Source organism: Ipomoea triloba, chromosome 12 (assembly GCF_003576645.1).
Source record: "Ipomoea triloba cultivar NCNSP0323 chromosome 12, ASM357664v1".
Lineage (NCBI taxonomy): Eukaryota > Viridiplantae > Streptophyta > Magnoliopsida > Solanales > Convolvulaceae > Ipomoea > Ipomoea triloba.
Window position 1 is genome coordinate 1696897 of NC_044927.1, and position 22132 is coordinate 1719028.

Consider the following 22132-nt stretch of genomic DNA (forward strand, 5'->3'; position numbering starts at 1 on the left):
AAATGAATAATATTTTGATATTCATAAACATCATAATGTTTTAATTGCTCTCTTGCCAAATTGATTGAAATAGATCTGATCTCCAATTAATTTTTTATGCTAGATCTCACCAATAATACCATCATTAACAATCCTCCTATTAATTCAAAAAGCAGCATCCGTCCTAGTACTCAGCTATGGCCATATAATCAGCGTTGAAATGATGAACCAATGTAGTGTTTCCCTACCGCACAAAACTTAGGTTGTGTGTTTACAGTTACAACAGATACTGGATAAGTCCTTTACATTATCCACTAGGTGAGGAAGGTTGAAAAACACATACTTCATCTTACAATATGATGCTTCAGAATCACAGTTGCACTCAACCAAGAGAACATTGATAGATATTACACGACCACGAAGCCGCCATTGGAAACTCCAAACCCCTCCCCAGTAGTTTCCTTCTCCTCCATAACCATTGCTCCAAAGCTTCCTTTCCCACACACCACACTTCACAGGTAGAAGATGACAGTAGTATAAGCTACGCTACGACGAGGTCAGAATATCAGCAGCCATCATTAGCGAAAGTTGCAGTCTGCAAGTTCATCGATCTCATTCATTAGTCATTCTGTGGTGTCTAGCGATTGCTCTTGTCGTCTTTCACGCTCTTGTCATCCTTGTCACTCATGTGAGGCGTATATTGGCTTGTAGAAGACGGTGAATACCCAGGTGCACTGGGAGAGTAACCTGCGCTTGGACTGGACACGAGCAAAACCAGAGTTTACATGCAGGAGTAAAATAAAGTTCAACACATTCCAACTCATTCAAAGTACGCCTTACATACCTGTACGGAGGAGAACTAGGGCTGTAGTCTGGACTTGCGCCAGAGTTGTAAGGGCTGAAATATCATACAAACAAAAATTAGAGCTAGTCTTCGTACAACCATTGTTACACTAGTGTTACCATCTCCTGCATATTTCTTTTCACGTACTACAAACAATTAAAATAGATGCGGAAATTACCTGCTTGGACTATACGTTGGGCTTGAAGGTGAATAAGTTGGAGATGTCGGTGAGTATGATGGTGATGTAGGACTGCAACACGCCAACACAAGTCATATTAGCTAAATCGGAAAAGCAAAATGACATTTGACATGAATTGTGAAGCATACTAAATTACCAACTTTCCCCATAAATCAATTAGCTCTATTATCCAACCCGTCAGTTATTTAATAATATTTTTTAAAAAAAATAAATAAAACCAGTAAACATGGATTAGTCAATCTCTTAAACAAAAGTTGATCTCTATGTCTTCTTTAAAAAACATAATAAAGATTTGTAGACCAATAGCAAGCAAAGTTGAATGGAATAATCACTTCAGGAGACTGCTATGGAAAATTCTACAATCTAAATATATTGAGGAAACATTCAAATTACCTGTAACTTGGGGAAGAAGGGCTGTAAGGACTAGAAGGAGACAGCTTGGGACTGGTGGGCGAGTACGCAATTGAGGGACTGTATCTCGCTGAAGGATTGTAGCTTGGTGAGGTGGGACTATAAGATGGGGATGTTGGGCTGTAGCTCGGTGATGTGGGACTGTACCCAGGAGAGGTGGGACTGTACGCTGGTGATGTGGGACTGTAGGATGGTGATGTTGGACTATATGAAGGTGACGTTGGGCTATATGATGGTGAGGTTGGACTGTAAGATGGAGAGGTGGGGCTGTAGGACGGTGAGGTTGGGCTGTAAGATGGAGATGTTGGGCTATAGGCAGGAGAGGTTGGGCTGTATGCAGGAGAGGTTGGGCTGTAACTAGGAGATGTAGGGCTGTAACTTGGTGACGTAGGGCTGTAGCTTGGAGAAGTCGGTGAATATGACGGACTGGTTGGAGAATATGCAGGACTAGTGGGGCTGTAACCAGGGGAACTAGGACTATAGGTGGGTGAAGTGGGGCTGTATCCTGGGGAAGTGGGGCTGTACCCCGGGGATGTGGGGCTGTATCCTGGGGACGTGGGGCTGTATCCAGGTGAAGATGGACTGTATCCAGGCGATGATGGACTATATCCAGGGGATGAAGTAGGTGAGAAAGCCATTCCCGTAACATAAGGAGAAAACTGAGCATCCGTAGAGGGCGACATCCGGAGATTAGGGCTCAGCATTGGAGACATAAGACCATCATGATGGTAGGGGGTTCCACTGATTGGAGAACGAGCAGGTGTCATGCCAAATTCAAGACCACTGTCCATGTAACTAGGCAGTGGGATTTCTATAGCTTGTTTCAACATCTCCTCATTGAGGTACAAAGCACAGTCACCCGTGCCTATTGGCGCAAGCTGACCCAACATAATGTTTTCAGTAACACCCCTCAAATAATCTGATTCAGCGTACACAGCAGCATCAAGCAGAATGTCTACAGTTTCTTCAAATGAGCATCTCATCATGGGCCCAGTATCATTGCGATTGATTCCATGACGAGTAATTGCCATCAAATGACCACGATAGGTCATGGTGTCACACAAAATGGCTAAATGTCTATAATTCACATAAGAACCATCAAAAGATATGACAGCACGCAATTCATCGAGCAATGCCTTGCGAACTGCTTCAATTCCAAGAATCTCAATCACTTCTATCAAGTGATTACTTGTGGTTCTCTTAGCATCAACATCTTCATGACACATGACAGCTAGAAGGTTCACACCCTCTGTATCCAACATCCATTCAGTCTCAGCTGTAAACCCTTCATTCATATCAAACTTTTGTACTTTCGTATTCTTAATGAACACTTTGTTTATGTCAGGGATGCCGCGGAGAGCCATCTCAGTTAACATGTTACTCTCTATCTTCTTGAGGAAAACATCATCCTCAGCAGATTCATCAGTTAGTTCACCCTTGGGAGCTTCATCATTCATGATGCGAATACGAAGAATCAGTTTCTCAGCATTATCATCGTTAAAGATGCAGGTCAGGTCATCATCAAATTCAAGGTTGACCTTTTCTGCAATATCAGCCATGCTAAGCTTCTTGTCTACCATCATTTCACGATTCAACTCAATGCGAAGCAACCAAGGAGAGATCTTATCAGGATCAATCTCTTCATCTGGCATTTCATAATAGGACTTAACAAACTCGACATCCTCCGCAATTATAGTGCTCATAGGATCTGGATCATACCACACTTCTGTAGCTTGTGTTACACTCCTCAAGGTGGTATACTCTAGAGCACACTGCACAGTTTTAGCTCTTTCTTTTGTTTTACCCACTTCTGGTTTCAAGTACACAGAAAGCGATGGGGTTTTAATTTTCTTTGCCACATTAATGATCTCCCTCAACCTTGGTACACCTAAAGTAACATTCTTGGCACTGACACCAGCATAATGGAATGTATTAAGAGTCATTTGTGTGGCAGGCTCACCTATGGACTGTGCAGCAACACAACCAATCATTTCTCCAGGTGCTACAAGTGATTGTAAAAAGCGAGATTCTATTTCCCCTATAACCCAATCAAAAGCTTCCCTAGTAAGCCTGTACTCCTTTAGAACCCTTTTACTAGCCAAGGCACTACGAAGCAAAATATTGAAGAAAAGTGTAGCATTTTTTTGAGCTTCTAGGCTGAGATAGTCATCACCATGAACAACCTTAAGCCTTTCCTGTAACTTGTCAACAGCTTCCACAATCTCCATAGGATGCATATCAGATGGCCTTCGGAAGTCAATCCTAAAAGTCTTTTGAGCATTTAAGACCAGTCTCTGAATGTTAACAGGGAGTGGCCAAGAGTTATCACCAGTGATAGCAATCTCTGTTCCAAGTTGAAATCTATCAGATTCAAGCTTCTGAACCTCAGCATCAAAAACACTGCGGATCTCCCGTATTGTTCTCAAATCATCAATAGCATCTGGGATCATGTAATTTGGATTCCAGTTTGGATCATCAATCTCATATTTGTACATGTCCTCAAAAGTTGATTTCTTCACTTTCAAGGACTCTAGCTTTTGTGATTCTATCCAAACTGAATCCATACCATCTTCCCCATAAAGAAACTGTATAACATCTCCTAAAGAGTTCCTCACAGTACCATCATATTTAACCATGATATCTTCCATGGCCTTTACAAGTCGCCTCTGTATGTATCCAGTCTCAGAAGTTTTCACAGCAGTATCAATCAGACCTTCTCTACCTCCCATAGCATGGAAAAAGAACTCCTGTGGAGTCAGTCCTCGTAAATAAGAGTTCTCGACAAAGCCACGACTTTCTGGACCATAGTCATCCTTGGTAAAATGAGGCAGCGTCCTTTCTATGAACCCAAAGGGAATTCGCTTCCCTTCAACGTTCTGCTGCCCCACACAGGCAGTCATTTGTGAAATGTTGATAAAACTTCCCTTTGACCCAGCAGTAACCATAGCTTTAAGATTATTGCTCTCTGCTAAACTCTTCTCAGCAAAAGTTCCAGCATCATCACGAGCCTTATTCAAAACCTGAATGAATATACACACACAGAAGATATCAGATTTTAAGAGCAACCAGCTACAGAAAGATTAGTATTAAAGAAAGGAGGAAAACAACATCCAATGTTTGTGGCTGGAGTACCTGATTTACTTTATTCTCAAATGATTCAGCCATCGTTCGACCAGGTTCAGCCTCTAACTGCTTATCTCGAAAAGCAGTAATAAGTTCTTTAACTTTGTTCTTTGCATCTGATATAGTAACATTGATATTTTCCATGGTTTTAGCATCAGCAATTGTATCCCCTATTCCAATACTAAAACCATGTTGCAAGAGCCAATAGTTAACCAGCCACTGAGTATGTCCCAAAAATTTGCGAGCTGCATCAGGTCCTACCTCTTCCCTGTGTGCAGAAGTAAATGGTCAGTTATCAGAAATATCAAATGATATGATATGATTCCTGTATTTACCAAAACTACATAATCAACTAAAGTGCAGGTATTTTGTTAAATAGAACAAATTAATGATCAGTCTTGATGTTTTATGCGGCATGAGATGATAACCATCAAGAAGAATGAATGCACTCATCAAATCTGTACAAGTCACATAATCAAAAAGGCACTAACAAACAGAGATCTGATGAAGATTGATACCAGATAACATGTATTAGACCTCCACTGGATGTCCCAAGACTCTTCTTGCAAAGAGTTCCAGAAAGCAACTCCCCCTTTTCTATTCTAACTTGAGTGTCCCCCGGAGTAGTGTACCCTCTTTCTGTATCTAAATGCCAAGCAGAATATCTCAAGAGATTTATCTGTTTTGGTATGATAAGATTAAAAACTTGTTTCCCTGTCCAAAGTGGCCTGGGTTTCAAAATTGCTGGAGCAGGAACCTTTCCATCAAAATCCTCCCACCACATCAATATGTTCATAAAAACATCCTGCAGACAATGCGAAAAGCTCTCTACTATGATAACATAAAATTCAATTTTTTGTTAAAAAAATAACTAAAATTCCCATCGGTGTTAAGAAATTAAAGCAATTAACTTTTGGCCATTACCTTCTCAATGAAAGTGTCTCTTTTAGTTATTTTGCGACAACCTAGAAGAGTGTCCTGGACAATTCCCATAACAGGTCGATTTGCCTGGGGTGACACAATGCACTTGGGGACCATCATGAGTTCCAGTACTTCTGCTCTAGTTTCAAATGACTGTGGAACATGCATGTTCATCTCATCACCATCAAAATCAGCATTGTAAGGTGAGGTGACGGACAAATTCAAACGAAAAGTTGAGTACGGCATGATTTTTATCCTATGTCCCATTATAGACATCTTATGCAGACTGGGTTGCCGGTTGAATAGAACAAAATCTCCATCATTCAAGTGCCGCTCCACCTGAATCAATTTCATAAGGTTAAGTGCAGTCCAAAACAAAAAACAAAAAGAAAAGGAAGAAGAACAAGCCTCGTATATCTTTAGTTATCAAGGTCTGTAACACATGGAAGTTCACCTTATATCCAAGCTCAAGGTGTTGATCACTGCTCTTCTTCAAGTAACGGAGATCAAGCCTTTGTCCGTCATCTCTGATTATATACTTGGCCCCAGTTTTACCAGGTGGGGGATGAGGACCATATTCAACAAGCTCCTTCAACCTGTTTAACAAACAGTTATAATGATCAAGTAAGCATACAGCTATTGACTTCCAAAGTAAGGAGAGATGGCTTCTTAGAAAATTTACAACAAACCTCTCAATGTTGTACGGCGTCACAGTTTCTGGATAAGTGAGATTCAGAGCAATACTCCATGGGACTCCCAATTGATCAATGTTAATAGTTGGATCAGGAGTGATCACAGTCCGAGCAGAAAAATCAACACGTTTACCCATCAAGTTACCTCTGATTCGACCCTCTTTTGCTTTTAATCTGCTACATATTGATTTGATAGGTCTACCTGATCTTTGAGTAGCCTGAATAGCAAAACAAATATTTCAATCACTTGGAAAAATAATACAGTTTGAAGATGTTTCAAAAATCATAAATCACTCATACCCTTGGTTGACCAGGAAGTTCATTATCAAAATAAGTAGCAATATGAAACTGCAATAACTGTGCAAACTCAGATATGATGTGTGCAGGCGCCCCATTCCGTTCCTGCCTCTTTAAGTTCTCGTTGTGCCGAATAATCATAGCTAGCTGATGAGTCAAATCATCCTACACCAATATTAAGGAATCAATACCCACCCACAATCCAGAAAAACTATTCCATTGGTGTGAATACAGACCGATGTAAAATGAAGCAAAAGGCAAGCAAGGAACTACTAGGGGCAATTTCCAAATCTGGTCCAGAAATCATTAAAAACATCAATGGTAAATGCTTACCTCACTCCTGGATGATGTATCCATCATTACAGAAGGCCTAACTGGTGGCGGGGGTATGGGAAGTACTTGAAGAATCATCCAGTCTGGACGAGCATATTTAGGGTTCAGCCCTAACAATTGACAGTCTTCATCACTTATCCGCTTCAGAATGCTGAGAACCTGTTGTGCGTGCATTAGAAGGTAGAGCGATGTTGATACAATATTGATAAGAAATTTAGAATCAACCATAAAAGCCGCAAGAGGTCCTCAAGCACAAAAGGCTTTTTTATTCACTGAGGCTTACCTTTTCTGCAGTAAGTTGTTGTTTCCGTTCAACTGGCTCAGGCATCTGTTCAGGATCATCGTTCTTCTTCTTTTGGAGTTTATATTCAGCAACCATTTTCATACCATCTATGCTAATTTTGGGCTGTTGAGCTCCACAACCACCCTTAGGCTTCTTTACAGGTTCTTCAGAATCTTGCCCTTGTAAATTTATTTCGTCCCCTCCTTCACATTTCGTTTTGTTTTTGCATGCATCCAAAATCTTTTTTAGCCTGTTCTTAGGATTTCGTATCCTCATTGCTTGTTTGAATTTAGGTTCCTCCTGCAAATAGTACCATCATTAATATTAATCTTAAATACACAGTCAGCAGTAAAAACATGATATTAATGATGTCATCAATTTACAAGATCATTGTATGACATTCTAGGCTTAACCACATATTTCGCAGGATCATTTTCATTAATATCTAAATAAAGAAGCTTTGGAACTCAAGCTAATTAGCATCATTCATTTTCCAGTCTCATAGCCGCATGCTTAAAATTTCTATGAGTGATCTTGAGAGCATCAAATCCTCTGTGATCTAAACCCTAACTCCAGGTATACTTCCCACCCGAAAAGCAGGGTAATGTTTGTTCAGTAAACTTACTCTCATAGTTAGTGGGTGCAAAAATATTTAGCTGGCTATAATGGTTAAAGAAGTTTTGGAACTCAAGCTAATTAGCATCATTCATTTTAGAGTCTCATTGCGGCATGCTTAAAATTTCTATGAGTGATCTTGAGAGCATCAAATCCTCTCTGATCTAAACCCTAACTCCAGGTATACTTCCCACCTGGAAAGCCGGGTAATGTTTGTTCAATTAACTTACTCTCATAGTTAGTGGGTGCAAAAATATTTAGCTGCCTATAATTGTTCTCTTTACATCATACTGCTATTCTCATGAGATCAGTAAAATGCATTTATGTCTTGAAGACATCAAATAACTTTGGAGGCCACCAAAGTACCTCATCTGCTAGTATTTTGGAGCAATTGAAGCAGACGCAACGAAGAATACTAAGCACAGTTTTCATGAATCCAATATGAAACATTGGCTTAGCAAGCTCGAGGTGACCAAAGTGGCCAGGGCACTCCGCCATGTTTGCCATACAAGTCTCGCACTTGAGCTTCCGGTCAATGGTCCCAAGCCTCTGGTCGCTCAGACCACCGGGCTTCGGCTTTCCTCTCTCCGTCGTCTCACTGTGCTCAATATGCACCACTGACATTTGCCGCTGCAAAACAATTCGAAAGGAACAAACAAACAATGAATTTGGAATCCGAGTTGAGAGCTAACAGAAACAGTGAAGAAAACTGCCTCGAACTCGTAGAAATTCAGAGAAGTAGAATTACGATTTCATCGGCGCTCAGTATCCCGAACTGGACCAGCCGGACCTTGGCGACCTCCGCCGGCGAGTACGGAAAGCGCAAATCCATGGCCGCCAATCAGAATTCTAATCTAGGGTTTCAAAACTTAGATCTTTGATCTGTTCTCTGCACAAGAAATCAAAGAGATGAATAATGTTTTCTTCAAATTCCCTCTGAGTTCGATTCCTATATATAGCTTTGGTCAATTGCTTATTTCGGTGAAATCAGTCGATCGTTACTCTCTGCTCTCTCCTCTCCAAGGAGAAGAAGGGTTCCACCAAAGTGATTTGTGAGCTTCGAGGGGCCTTATATAGCAGTAGGACCGACAAGGGTTTCTGAATTCTGATTATCTGAGCAATAAATCTGACCCCCTGTATTTTGTAATAATTGCAAAACCAACCCGTATCTCTATTCTTTAACCCATAGAACCCAAGAAGTCAAGCCCCCATCCTTGACACGCCACGTGTCCACTCCATACAAGCTTTGTGCAATTATATTGTTCTAGACTTAGATAGTTTTTTTTTTGCTGGCATGAGGGGTTCAATGGAGATCTTTCCCACAATCTCTCTACTAGTCTTGCTTCTTTTGCAAGCTAATCCGTTACATGATTTTGTTTTCTTAAAACATATTTAATCGTCATATCCTAATTTATGATAATTCAACTCTTATGTAACTTAATGACTCTTTACATAGAGTTTCGAGTCCACTTTTTTTTTTCATGATCCATTTAGCAACTTCTTTAGAGTCTTAGTGTACCTCATAGTTAAACACGCATGCATTGCATGAAATTACAAAAAAAAAATGAATTATTGTGATGTTACTTTATAAGAAAATCATGCTACTATTTTTTAGACTTTTGAATACCTCATAAGTGATCTTAATTTGGAAGTTTTAGACGGGAGACTTGCTAAAATCAATTGTTTGAATAACTGTGTTTGACATGATGCTATGCTGGTAGAAAGTGTATAGGAACATTTTAACTAATTTTGTTTTTTAAAAAATAAAAGTTTACACAAAACAAAATATAGAGAAAAGAATTATTAATTGACACCAATATCATTTTCACAATTTATTCATTAATCATTACATATTTTATAACTCCAAATATCAACTACTGTGGCGGAAGTTATGGCATGTCGAGAAGCACTCTCGTGGTTTAAAAACCGTAATATCACCACTGCTAAATTGGAATTCGATTGTGCAAACGCAATCTCAGCCTTATCTCACCAACAAAAAAGACCTTTCCTACATAGGAATCAATGTTTTAGCATTATGTCAACTTTCGGCCTTCAGCTAATGCTATCAGCTAGTCAAACCCACTAACACAATTAGCTAACAGTTATTCGCTAATAACTATTTACTAAACACCCTCTATAACTCTTTGATCATATAATTCTTGTTTTGGCGTGAGCTACACAAGCAATCATACACAAGAAATACTCTAAGGGGGCGTTTGGTTCAGGGTATCTTAGATTACCTAGGTAATCTGAGTCTGGTAATATTATATTATCTTGTTTGGTTCAGGTTATGAGATTACCTAGTAATGTTATATTACCTCAAAGCTGATGTGGCGGTAATGTTTCAAGGTAATGTGATTACCCCCGTTTTTTTAGGTAATCTTAGATTACCTTGAATTATTTCAACTTTGCCCTTGCTAACTAATCTTTACAACAACAACAACAACAACAACGTATATAAAATAAATATATATTTATATAATCAAATATACATGTGTATATATTTATATATTTATTTTTTTAATATTAATCATCGATATATTCATACATATAAATTAATAAATACACACACTAAAGACACACATATATATAAATAAATAAACAAATAAGGTAATATTATATTCCACAATCCACAATCCATATAAAGACACACATATATAATATATATTATTGAGGGCATTATAGTAAATTAATCCACATAACCTAAAATATAACTCTTAACCAAACAAAGTAATATTATATTCCACAATCCAAACCAAACACATAAGGTAATCTTACCTTCCCACAATCTCGGATTACCTTTCTGGAGGTAACCCTATTACCTGAGGTAATCTAAGATTCCGTGAACCAAACGACTCCTAAATGGAACTATATTTTATTCATCTTTCGATATTAGAAACTATATACTCCCATATATATAACCGCTATTCCAAGTTAAATGTTACAATCTATATCTTATTTAATTTATAAGAAGATGTTTGCTACCATAGAGTTTCCAAGAAGGGCGCATAAGAGGATACACCATAGGAAAGTTTTAAGCACAAATAGCTAAAGTACTGCGAATGGTGTTGCCCATAGCCTTGCTAGGGAAGCCTGTTCTATGTCTGTACGGGAGGACTGGTCATGCTACCCTCCTTCTTTCATTGTTAATGATTTGTATTACTATTTGAATTAATGAATTTTCGTCTTTTTCCAAAAAAAAAAAAGCACAAAGAGCTAAAGTGTTTGTAAGTAGGTGAATTCTAACGCCTCGAATAAAGAGCGTGGGACCTCTCAACAAATTGGCTCTACTTACAAGGTCTAAATCTAAAAATGCAATTATGAAATTAGGGTTGATTCCACCAAAGGTCTATTGTCTTTGGTAACAATTTCAAATTTAATGTCAAACTATCATTTTTGTATTTAGCATCCTAAACTATAATTTTTGGATGCTTTTAGTTCTTCCAATGACTTTTCTGATTTTTAGTAAGGACACTTTTGTCTCTTCATTTTTTTTTTCGATTTTAACCGGTTTAATTGGTTTAGGATATTAGATTAATTTCACAGTTGTTTCAATTGAAGACACAAGTCGCTTAACTTCATCTACTTCACCACTCATTCACGCCTTCACCACTCACCAGACGAAGAACGAGAGTACCGTCATATTCCTCCAGCGCCATTCGTCGACATAATCAGCGCCGCCAATCACCACTGTATTCCAGTGTTGCCGGCGTTGTAACAGTGTACTGAACAGTTTTACCATCTGTTGCATTAGTTACATTTCCATCTTTATTCTCCTTGCTGGATTTTGAAGTACCAACATTATCCATAACATTATAACAATAACTTCTTTATTCTCCTTGCTGGATTCCGAAGTACCAACATTATATTATATATCCTCTTTCTCTGCTCCACATCTTTGATTATCTTTTACAGGAAGCTGTGGTGCATTGGATGTGAGGATTTTAGTCACCTTTGGTTCCTGTAATTTCTTCTCCCTCAGAAGTCTTCACAGCAGTATCAATCAGACTTTCTCTGCCTCCCATAGCATGGAAAAAGAACTCTCGAGGATTCAGTCCCCGTAAATAAGAGTTCCCGACAAAGCCACTACTTTCTGCACCAAAGTCGTCCTTGGTAAAATGAGGCAGCGTCCTATCTATGAACCCAAACGGAATCCGCTTCCCTTCAACGTTCTGCTGCCCCACACAGGCAGTCATTTGCGAAATGTTGATAAAACTCCCCTTTGATCCAGCAGTAACCATAGCTTTAAGATTATTGCTCTCTGCTAAACTCTTCTCGGCAAAAGTTCCAGCATCATCGCGAGCCTTACTCAAAATCTGAATGAATATACACACACAGAAGATATCAGATTTTAAGAGCAACCAGAAACAGAAAGATTGGTATTAAAGAAAGGAGGAAAACTGCATCCAATGTTTGTGGCTGGAGTACCTGCTTTACTCTATTCTCAAATGATTCAATCATCGTTCGACCAGGTTCAGCCTCTATCTGCTTCTCTCGAAAAGCAATGATAAGTTCTCTCACTTTGTTCTTTGCATCTGAGATAGTTACATTGATATTTTCCATGGTTTTCGCATCAGCAATACTAAAACTATTTTGCAAGAGCCAATAGTTAACCAGCCACTGAGTATGTCCCAAAAATTTGCGAGCTGCATCAGGCCCTACTTCTTCCCTGTGTGCAGAAGTAAATGGTCAGTTATCAGAAATATCAGAACAAATTAATGATCAGTCTTGATGTTTTATGCAGCATGAGATGATAACCATCAAGAAGAATGAATGAAAATTTTAATATTCCTTTTTCAATACAACAATCAAGTGCAAGGATAATCTGTACAATGGACTCATCAAATCTGTACAAGTCATATGATCAAAAAGGCACTAACAAACAGATATCTGATGAAGATTGATACCAGATAACATGTATTAGACTTCCACTGGATGTCCCAAGACTCTTCTTGCAAAGAGTTCCAGAAAGCAACTCCCCTTTTTCTATTCTAACTTGAGTGTCCCCCGGAGTAGTGTACCCTTTTTCTGAATCTGAATGCCAAGAAGAATATCTCAAGAGATTTATCTGTTTTGGTATGATAAGATTAAAAACTTGTTTCCCTGTCCAAAGTGGCCTGGGTTTCAAAATTGCTGGAGCAGGAACCTTTCCATCAAAATCCTCCCACCACATCAACATGTTCATAAAAACATCCTGCAGACAATGAGAAAAGCTCTCTGCTATGATAAAATAAAATTCAATTTTTTTTTTTATAAAATAACTAAAATTCCCATGGGTGTTAAGAAATTAAAGCAATAACTTTTGGCCATTACCTTCTCAATGAAAGTGTCTCTTTTAGTTATTTTGCGACAACCTAGAAGAGTGTCCTGGACAATTCCCATAACAGGTCGATTTGACTGGGGTGACACAATGCACTTGGGGACCATCATGAGTTCCAGTACTTCCGCTCTAGTTTCAAATGACTGTGGAACATGCATGTTCATCTCATCACCATCAAAATCAGCATTGTAAGGTGAGGTGACGGACAAATTCAAACGAAAAGTTGAGTATGGCATGATTTTTATCCTATGTCCCATTATAGACATCTTATGTAGGCTAGGTTGCCGGTTGAGTAGAACAAAATCTCCATCATTCAAGTGCCGCTCCACCTGAATCAATTTCATAAGGTTAAGTGCAGTCCAAAACAAAAAACAAAAAGAAAAGGAAGAAGAACAAGCCTCGTATATCTTTAGTTATCAAGGTCTGTAACACATGGAAGTTCACCTTATATCCAAGCTCAAGGTGTTGATCACTGCTCTTCTTCAAGTAACGGAGATCAAGCCTTTGTCCGTCATCTCTGATTATATACTTGGCCCCAGTTTTACCAGGTGGGGGATGAGGGCCATATTCAACAAGCTCCTTCAACCTGTTTAAGGAACAGTTATAATGATCAAGTAAGCATACAGCTATTGTCTTCCAGAGTAAGGAGAGATGCCTTCTTCGAAAATTTACAACAAACCTCTCAATGTTGTACGGCGTCACAGTTTCTGAATAAGTGAGATTCAGAGCAATACTCCATGGGACTCCCAATTGATCAATGTTAATATTTGGATCAGGAGTGATCACAGTCCGAGCAGAAAAATCCACACGTTTACCCATCAAGTTACCTCTGATTCGACCCTCTTTTGCTTTTAATCTGTTACATATTGATTTGATAGGTCTACCTGATCTTTGAGTAGCCTGAATAGCAACCCAAGTATTTCAATCACTTGAAAAATAATACAGTTTGAAGATGTTTCAAAAATCATAAATCAGTCATACCCTTGGTTGACCAGGAAGTTCATTATCAAAATAAGTAGCAATATGAAACTGCAATAACTGTGCAAACTCAGATATGATGTGTGCAGGCGCCCCATTCCGTTCCTGCCTCTTTAAGTTCTCGTTGTGCGGAATAATCATAGCTAGCTGATGAGTCAAATCATCCTACACCAATATTAAGGAATCAATACCCACCCACAATCCAGAAAAACTATTCCATCGGTGTGAACACAGACCGATGTAAAATGAAGCAAAAGGCAAGCAAGGAACTACTACTCTACTAGGGGCAATTTCCAAATCTGGTCCAGAAATCATTAAAAACATCAATGGTAAATGCTTACCTCACTCCTGGATGATGTATCCATCATTTCAGAAGGCCTAACTGGTGGCGGGGGTACGGGAAGTACTTGAAGAATCATACAATCTGGACGAGAATATTTGGGGTTCAGCCCTAACAATTGACAGTCTTCATCACTTATCCGCTTCAGAATCCTGAGAACCTGTTGTACGATATTGATAAGAAATTTAGAATCAATCATAAAAGCCACAAGAGATCCTCAAGCACAAAAGGCTTTTTTATTCAGTTGAGGCTTACATTTTCTGCAGTAAGTTGTTGTTTCCTTTCAATTGGCTCAGGGATCTGTTCGGGATCATCATTCTTCTTCTCTTGGAGTTCATATTCAGCAACCAATTTCATACCATCTATGCTAATTTTGGGCTGTTGAGCTCCACAACCACCCTTAGGCTTCTTTACAGGCTCTTCAGAATCTTGTGCTTGTAAATTTATTTCGTCCCCTCCTTCGCATTTCGTTTTGCTTTTGCATCCATCCAAAATCTGTTTTAGCCTGTTCTTAGGATTTCGTATCCTCATTGCTTGTTTGAATTTCGGATACTCCGACCATCATTAATATTAATCTTAAAAATATTTAGTTTCTGTTTACATCATACTGCAATTCTCATGAGATCAGTAAAATGCATGTATGCCTTGGAGACATCAAATAACTTTGGAGGCCACCAAAGTACCTCATCTGCTAGTATTTTGGAGCAGCTGAAGCAGACGCAACGAAGAATACTAAGCACAGTTTTCATGAATCCAATATGAAACATTGGCTTAGCAAGCTCGAGGTGATCAAAGTGCCCAGGCCGCTGCAAAACAATTCGAAAGGAATAAACAATGAATTTGGAATCCGAGTTGAGAGCTAATAGAAACACTGAAGAAAACTGCCTCGAAGTCGTAGAAAGTCAGAGGAGTAGAATTACGATTTCATCGGGGCTTAGTATGCCCGAGTACGGAATGCGCAAATCCATGGCGGCCAATCGCCAATCAAATTCTCTCTGCGTTCGATTCCTATATATAGCTTTGGTCAATTGTTAATTCGGTGAAATCAGGTGAAATCAGTCCATCTTTACTCTCTTCTCTCTACTCTATATAACATTGGAAAGAAATATAAGCGGCGCAAGGCAGCTTCTTAAATAAGGGTGTGTTTGGAAAGCAGGGAAATGATTTTCAGAAAATGAGTCATTTTTCGGAAAATATTTTCCTTTCTTGTGTTTGGCTACAAAACAGAAAACTATGTTTGTGTGTTTGGTTCATTTTCCAGAAAATAGGTAAGAAAATGAATAGAATTATATAATTGAATATTTTAATTAATTTGTTTAAATATAACAACCTTTATAACAAATATACAATCCAAAAATAAAATAATCACAAAAAAATAATATCTAAAAAAATACATAAAAACAAATAAACTTATCTCATAAAATTAAAAAATAAAAAAAAAACAAAAAAAAATAAAATACACGGCGACTGGTTTCCGGAAACCAGTCTGGCCGACTGGTTTAACTAGGAAACTAGTCGTGCCGACTGGTTTCCTGGTTTGGAAACCAGTCAGACTGGTATCCAAACCAGTCGTGGCCGACTGGTTTCCTGGTTTGGAAACCAGTCAGACTGGTATCCAAACCAGTCGGCCAGACTGGTTTCCAAACCAGTCGCCGTCAGAGTCGGATTCTGTGTGCTGAAAGATATTTTCAGATCTCAGATCTGAAAATATTAATCTTCAAAAATAAATTATAAGTGAAAAATAAATAGAAGGAGTTGAAGATGGCAAGAAGATCGGATGAAGATGAAGAAGCTGAAGCATTTTGGTAGAGGAAGAAGCAAAGTTGTTAAGCAATCAAACTTCCGGAAAATGACTTCCTCCAAAAAAAAGGGGAAGTCATTTTCCATAAAATGGGGGTTATTTTTCATTGACCAAGATGTTCATTTCCATTGACTTTATTTTTCCCCTCCTTCGCAAACACCAAAAACCCAGAAATCATTTTCCGGGTTTCCAAACACACCCTAAGATTCAAGGCTTTGTCAAAAAAAAAAAAAAAAAGAGTAAGATTCAAGGCTATTTATATCAGTTTTTTTAATTCCTTTTGGTTTTAATTTTCCTATTTTCGTGCAGGTTACCATTTGTGACTGTTACCTCCCTTAGTATTTAAATGCTTAGGATTTAGTTGTTTTTTTTTTTCTTTGAAAAGAAGGATTTAGTTGTTTTTCATCAAGCATTTTGAATTTTGAATTAATGATAGTTGGGAGAGGAAGAACTCCAAAACTTCTTTAGTTTTGTTTCCTTATTTTAGTGTTGTCAGTAGCAATCATAGGTAGAAAAGGTTCCTAAAATTCCCCCTTACCTACACATTGCCCAGTGACGCATTCTCAGGTCTCCAAGCACACAACAAATTTGGTATTAAAGCTTGACGTCATGAGCGATCACGCATCGGCTGAATCTGTCCAAGCCCTTCAAACAGCGGTTGAAGCTATGCAGGCTGAACAAGGCGAAATCCGGCAGCTGCGGGCGACTCCAGTAGCTCCAGCCATGGCTCTGCACAGGCGGCGGCACCAACAGCGGCAACACTGGCCTTGGCGACTATTCCGAAGTGCACGCGACTTGAATTTCCTCGCTACAATGGCAGAGAGGATCCCACGGGCTGGCTGCATCATTGCGAACAGTTTTTTAAGACACAGGGCACCCCTGAAGGCGACTTCGTGAGCCTAGCGGCGTTCCACCTCACCGGCGTGGCGCAGCTGTGGCACTTCCAATTGGAGATGGAGGAACATGCCATGTCTTGGCCGCACTTTAAGCAGCGCTGCTACCTCCGTTTTGGCCATGGGTTTCACAGAAATTCCCTCGGCAACCTGACTAGGATTCGCCAGGATGGCTGTTCGGTGGAGGAATACTCCGACGAGTTTCACGACAATTGGCCTGCAATATTGAAATCCTTGCCTGCACCCCTCCCAACATATATACATCCTTAGAAACCTTTGTTGTCCACTAAGCTTAGTGAAATCACTCAACTTCACCTCACAAGTTGACAAAGGGTTAGTTCTTCTAATTTCTTCCACATAACTCCAAAGCTTTCTGAAATTTTCTACTTCATCCCCTTGGATTAGCTTCTTAGCCTTTTCAAGTGCTCTATATGCCTGCCTTTTAGACACATGGAATCCCTCATCACCGCATACCTTCTTCCTAAAATGTTCCATATTCCATTCTTCATGAGCTTGAATTTCTTTCTTCTACCTCTTGGCTACCTTTGTAGAATTAACTAGTTCGTTCTCAAACATCCAAGCACAACAGTCATGTTTAGCCTTAATACCCAGAATCCTCCAAGACAAAGCATTTTTTTTACTTTTCTAAGGCTTATTTTCCATGGACAACCTTCACTTTTGCACTTATCTATGAACCTTTCTTTATCAATTTTGACAAATTTCAAATCTTTTCCATTTTTAAAAGCATAATTATGGACAACTTCCTTAAATTCCTGCTTACTAGCAAAAGTCATTCCTAAAGTAAATGTAGGGTCTTTCATCTCAGTAGCTGCCCTAAAAGTAGGCCATTTACCCCCTTCACTATCTCCATCATACTCTACTTCCACTATAGATGCATCATCAGATAAGTTTGGTTCAACAAAGACTTTGTCCCAAGCAGTGCTATCAGTGTAGTCATTCTAATCAGGAAATTCATTATGAGAACTTTCACCATCTGTTTAAGAGAATGTAATGGATTTAAAAAGATTTTTAAAAAAAATACAACTACCTACTGCATATACATACTATACACACTGCACATAGACACTACCTACTGCATATACATGCTACACGAACAATCGAACACTACACATACACACTATAATATCTACTCATAAACAAATATTAAGTAATATCTCACGAACTTACCATATTGCGAAGTAATAGATTCAATAGGATGGGGACGCATTGCGAAGCTTTGAATCCTAGGATTAAGAACTCCAAGTTTGTTTAATTTTTTCTTCTATCAAGAGACTCAGATTTGCTTCTCTTCTTCTTCGATGGATTTCGTAGAGGATGGGGAAGAATGGAAGATGGATGTGCTAGGGAGAATTGATAGGTGCCAAAGGCCTTGTGGTCAAGCGGCATGAAGTGATTCTCTCAAGTGGGAGGTCATGGGTTCAAGCTTATGTTGACTTTAAAAAAAGGGGTTTTGGAAAAATGAGGTTGCGCATAAGGAGAAGTAAATGATGGGGGAAAATTATTTTTTTAATTAAAATAATGAAATAACAATGTTTCCCTTCAGTTAAATCATTCATTCGCGAAAAAAAAAAAAGAAAAAAAAGTCATGACTAGAATTTTGAACGGAGGACCAAATGTGGTAGAGATTTAAAAGTCGTGGGACTAAATGTAAAAATTTTAAGAGTCAATGATCAAATGTGAAAATGGTCACATACTCGTGGGACCAAAAGTTGAAATAACTCACTTACTAAAGAAGTAAAGTAAGAACACTAGCTACATAGAGAATCTATGAGAGGGAGTTTTTGTGAAGACATAAAATTTTTAAAAAATAAAAATAAAATTTCATCCAAATACAAAATTTAAAATAAAATTAGAAGTTCATCCAGACGATGAAATTTCAAATTTGAGAATCCAAAAAATAAAAAATAAAAAGAAAATTAAACAAAATGAATGAAAGAAAGATTACGCTTAAGTATAAAAGGAAATAAAGTCACAAGTTGAAAAGTTCAATTGAATCATAAACAGACAACACAAGCAAAAAGAAAAAAAAATTCATTTAAATCCAAAATTATAATTTATTAAATTCATTAAAAAAAAAAAAAAAAGAAGATATCATGTATTATACTAGTTGACAACGGAGGAATGAGGGCGACCAAGGTTTAAAAAGTGAGAAAACTAGAATGATCTAATAGGAAGACTTTGGGTCGTTTGAAAATCCGGAAATATTTTCTAAACTCGTGTTTGGTTTAAGGTTAAAAAGGTGAGAAAACTATCTTTTTTTTGTTTGGTTGAAAGAAAAATTTATATTTTTTCTGGTTGGTTCATTTTCTTGAACATATTATTTGTTATATAATAAGTGTTAACTCTAGACGATGATGGACAAGATTGTGTTACTAACTCACATTGGGTTATTATTGAAAAAAACCAGTTTTTAATCACGGTCAATTGTACATGGCTTTCTCCAGAGTCACCCATCTTGATAGCATGAGAGTGTTAATGAGTTCTATACGAGGATGGACAAGATGTTGCTACTACCAATGTTGTCTACAAAGAGATTTTCAATAATGTGTGTAAATATAACCGGTGATATTTTGTTTTTTTTTCCAAGATGACAAAATTGCTATATATCTACACAAAAATATATCTTCCATACATATGAATTAGAAATAACTAAGTTACTACATATTTGCCCAATTTATAAAAATCCTAAACAATGATATATAAAATCTCTAATAAAGTTCCAGCATTGTATGCATACATCTACACATTAGCTATTAATTAAGCAATTATTTGCTCGAATTCAAACAAGGATAACATCATAAAAACATAATCGATCCAAAGCATATCTTCAATGGTATATTTTAATATACTAGTAATTGTCCCGTGCGATGCACGGGTAAATTATTATAAAAATATATATTCTACTATTATAATAATATAATAAAAATTCTATGAAATGAATATAGTATTATTATTTTTTTGAAGATATATAGTATTATTTATTGGTTATGGCCCTGTTTGGTAAATGACTGTTAGCTGATTGGGTTGGAAGGTATGATTTGTTGATAACATTAGATGATTGTAGAAAGTTGTTTGATAGATTAGCTGTTAGCTGATAGTTGTTTGGTATAATTTCTTTTCTCAAAAAGCTAATTGAAAAGGCTGCTTTGAGTAGCCTTTTGAATTTTAGCATTTTGGAGTTACAAAAAGTATTAACCAAACAACTAATAGTAGTTAAACAAGCTAAAATTGACTCCTATATATAACAAATGAGGTAGCTTATTGCGTTTGGGATACAGCTCATTCGGATTGCACTATACTAACCACCTAGTTATCACAACACAATCTTGTCTCACACTATCCACACTAAGTGAATGTGGTTATTGTGGTAGAAGATTTTATACTATAAACTGAATAATAATTTCATATTAAAATTTAATTTAATGCAAAATACATGAAGAATAGAAATTTGGAATGTGTAATTAGTAAACATAAAAAACTTTATAAATATATGAATGAAAGGAAATGAATATTACAAATTATTAAAAACTTCTTTGTAAACCACATGAGTAGTTGAAGTACATATGATGAGAATAGGAGTTCTGTATACATTAACATAATGAACGTAAATACAATATAAGGAAATGCAGATATAGAGTCCTAATGTAACTCAACTATATAACTCCTAACACTCCCCCTCAAGCGGAAGGTTGGCAGCAACATTAAGCTTGGACCGAAGAAAAGCAAAACGAATCTCAGACAGTGCCTTCGTGAATATATCTGCCAGCTGATCCTTGGTAGAGATAAACTGCACCAGCAACTTCTTCTTAGCCACCTTGTCACGCACGAAGTGATAGTCAATCTCAACATGCTTCGTCCGAGCATGAAAGACCGGATTAGCACAGAGATAGGTGGCGCCCAAGTTGTCACACCAAAGTCGTGGCGGCGAGTCAGGCGGTAAACCGAGCTCTGTCAAAAGCGAAACCAACCAAGTAACCTCCGCAGCCACATCAGCTAAAGCCTTGTACTCAGCCTCAGTCGATGACCGAGCCACAGTACGCTGCTTCCGACAGACCCACGAAACCAGATTACGACCAAGGAAGACATCAAAGCCACTAGTAGACTTCCGATCTCTTGGATCACCAGCCCAGTCCGAATCCGAAAAAGCATGAATAGCAGCTGAAGGAGACTGACAAAGACGCAAACCATAATGCAGGGTCCCTTTCACATAACGCAGCACCCGCTTCAGCATGGCCCAATGCCCGGTGGTGGGAGCATGCATGTGCTGACACAGCCTATTAACTGCAAACGACAAGTCAGGCCGAGTCACAGTGAGATACTGCAGAGCACCAGCCAAACTACGGTACTGAGTAGGATCAGCATACGGTGTCGAATCATCCTCCACAGTCTGAGTCAAAGCAACAGGAGTGGCAAGCGCCTTACAGTCCGTCATTCCAGCGCACTTCAAGATATCCGTCATATAGCGCTGCTGAGACAACAGCATGCCATCACCCGTAGAAACCGTCTCGATGCCAAGAAAGAACGATGGAGCACCCATGTCACGAATCTTAAACTCGGTGCCCATCTTCGCAACCAAAGTCTCCACAGACGCCAGATCTGAGCCCATAACAAGAATATCGTCGACATAAACAAGTAAATACAACCTAGTAGACCCACGAGAGTAAACAAACAGTGATACATCTGTTTGTGAGGGATAGAACCCAACAGAGAGAAGAAAGGAGTGTAAGCGATCAAACCAGGCACAAGGGGCTTGCTTAAGGCCATAGAGAGAGCGCTGAAGCAAGCACACATGATTCGGAACGTCCTTGTCTTCATAACCCGGGGGCTGCCGCATGTAGACAGTCTCAGCTAAGCTTCCATTTAAGAAGGCGTTGTGTACATCCAGCTGACGAATATACCAACCGCAGGAGACGGCCAAAGAAAGTAACAATCTGACTGTTGTGGGCTTGACAACCGGACTAAATGTTTCAAAAAAGTCCTGACCAGCTACCTGGTTGAAGCCTTTAGCAACCAAACGCGCCTTATAACGCTCAACCGACCCATCTGCCTTCCGTTTCACCCGAAACACCCACTTGCAGCCGA

General features: G+C 38.5%; 2 protein-coding genes across 2 annotated transcripts; both read right to left on the reverse strand.

The window, feature by feature from the left end:
• Positions 1-106: 106 nt before the first annotated feature.
• LOC115999037 (DNA-directed RNA polymerase II subunit 1) lies at positions 107-8739 on the reverse strand. Its single transcript, XM_031238770.1, has 14 exons — positions 8446-8739; positions 8064-8327; positions 7083-7382; positions 6800-6958; positions 6470-6631; positions 6167-6387; positions 5932-6073; positions 5481-5816; positions 5075-5361; positions 4566-4824; positions 1416-4453; positions 1002-1073; positions 824-877; positions 107-737 (listed from the first exon to the last, which is right to left on the reverse strand). The coding sequence occupies exons 1-14, from the start codon at positions 8527-8529 to the stop codon at positions 617-619; spliced, it is 5499 nt and encodes a 1832-aa protein (XP_031094630.1). The 5' UTR covers positions 8530-8739; the 3' UTR covers positions 107-616.
• Positions 8740-11641: 2902 nt separating this feature from the next.
• Positions 11642-15311, reverse strand: LOC115998795 (DNA-directed RNA polymerase II subunit 1-like). Its single transcript, XM_031238453.1, has 11 exons — positions 15256-15311; positions 15019-15141; positions 14591-14887; positions 14337-14495; positions 13999-14160; positions 13697-13917; positions 13462-13603; positions 13011-13346; positions 12605-12891; positions 12126-12366; positions 11642-12013 (listed from the first exon to the last, which is right to left on the reverse strand). The coding sequence occupies exons 1-11, from the start codon at positions 15301-15303 to the stop codon at positions 11642-11644; spliced, it is 2388 nt and encodes a 795-aa protein (XP_031094313.1). The 5' UTR covers positions 15304-15311.
• Positions 15312-22132: the final 6821 nt, after the last annotated feature.

Coding starts and splice junctions, on each gene's coding strand:
- LOC115999037 (XM_031238770.1), bottom strand. CDS start 8,529: ATGGATTTGCGCTTTCCGTACTCGCCGGCGGAGGTCGCCAAGGTCCGG. Junction 5,817..5,931: donor ACCTTGAGCTTGGATATAAG/GTGAACTTCCAT, acceptor AAATTGATTCAG/GTGGAGCGGCACTTGAATGA. Junction 4,454..4,565: donor TTGAGAATAAAGTAAATCAG/GTACTCCAGCCA, acceptor ATATTCATTCAG/GTTTTGAATAAGGCTCGTGA.
- LOC115998795 (XM_031238453.1), bottom strand. CDS start 15,303: ATGGATTTGCGCATTCCGTACTCGGGCATACTAAGCCCCGATGAAATC. Junction 14,161..14,336: donor ATACATCATCCAGGAGTGAG/GTAAGCATTTAC, acceptor ATATTGGTGTAG/GATGATTTGACTCATCAGCT. Junction 12,014..12,125: donor TTGAGAATAGAGTAAAGCAG/GTACTCCAGCCA, acceptor ATATTCATTCAG/ATTTTGAGTAAGGCTCGCGA.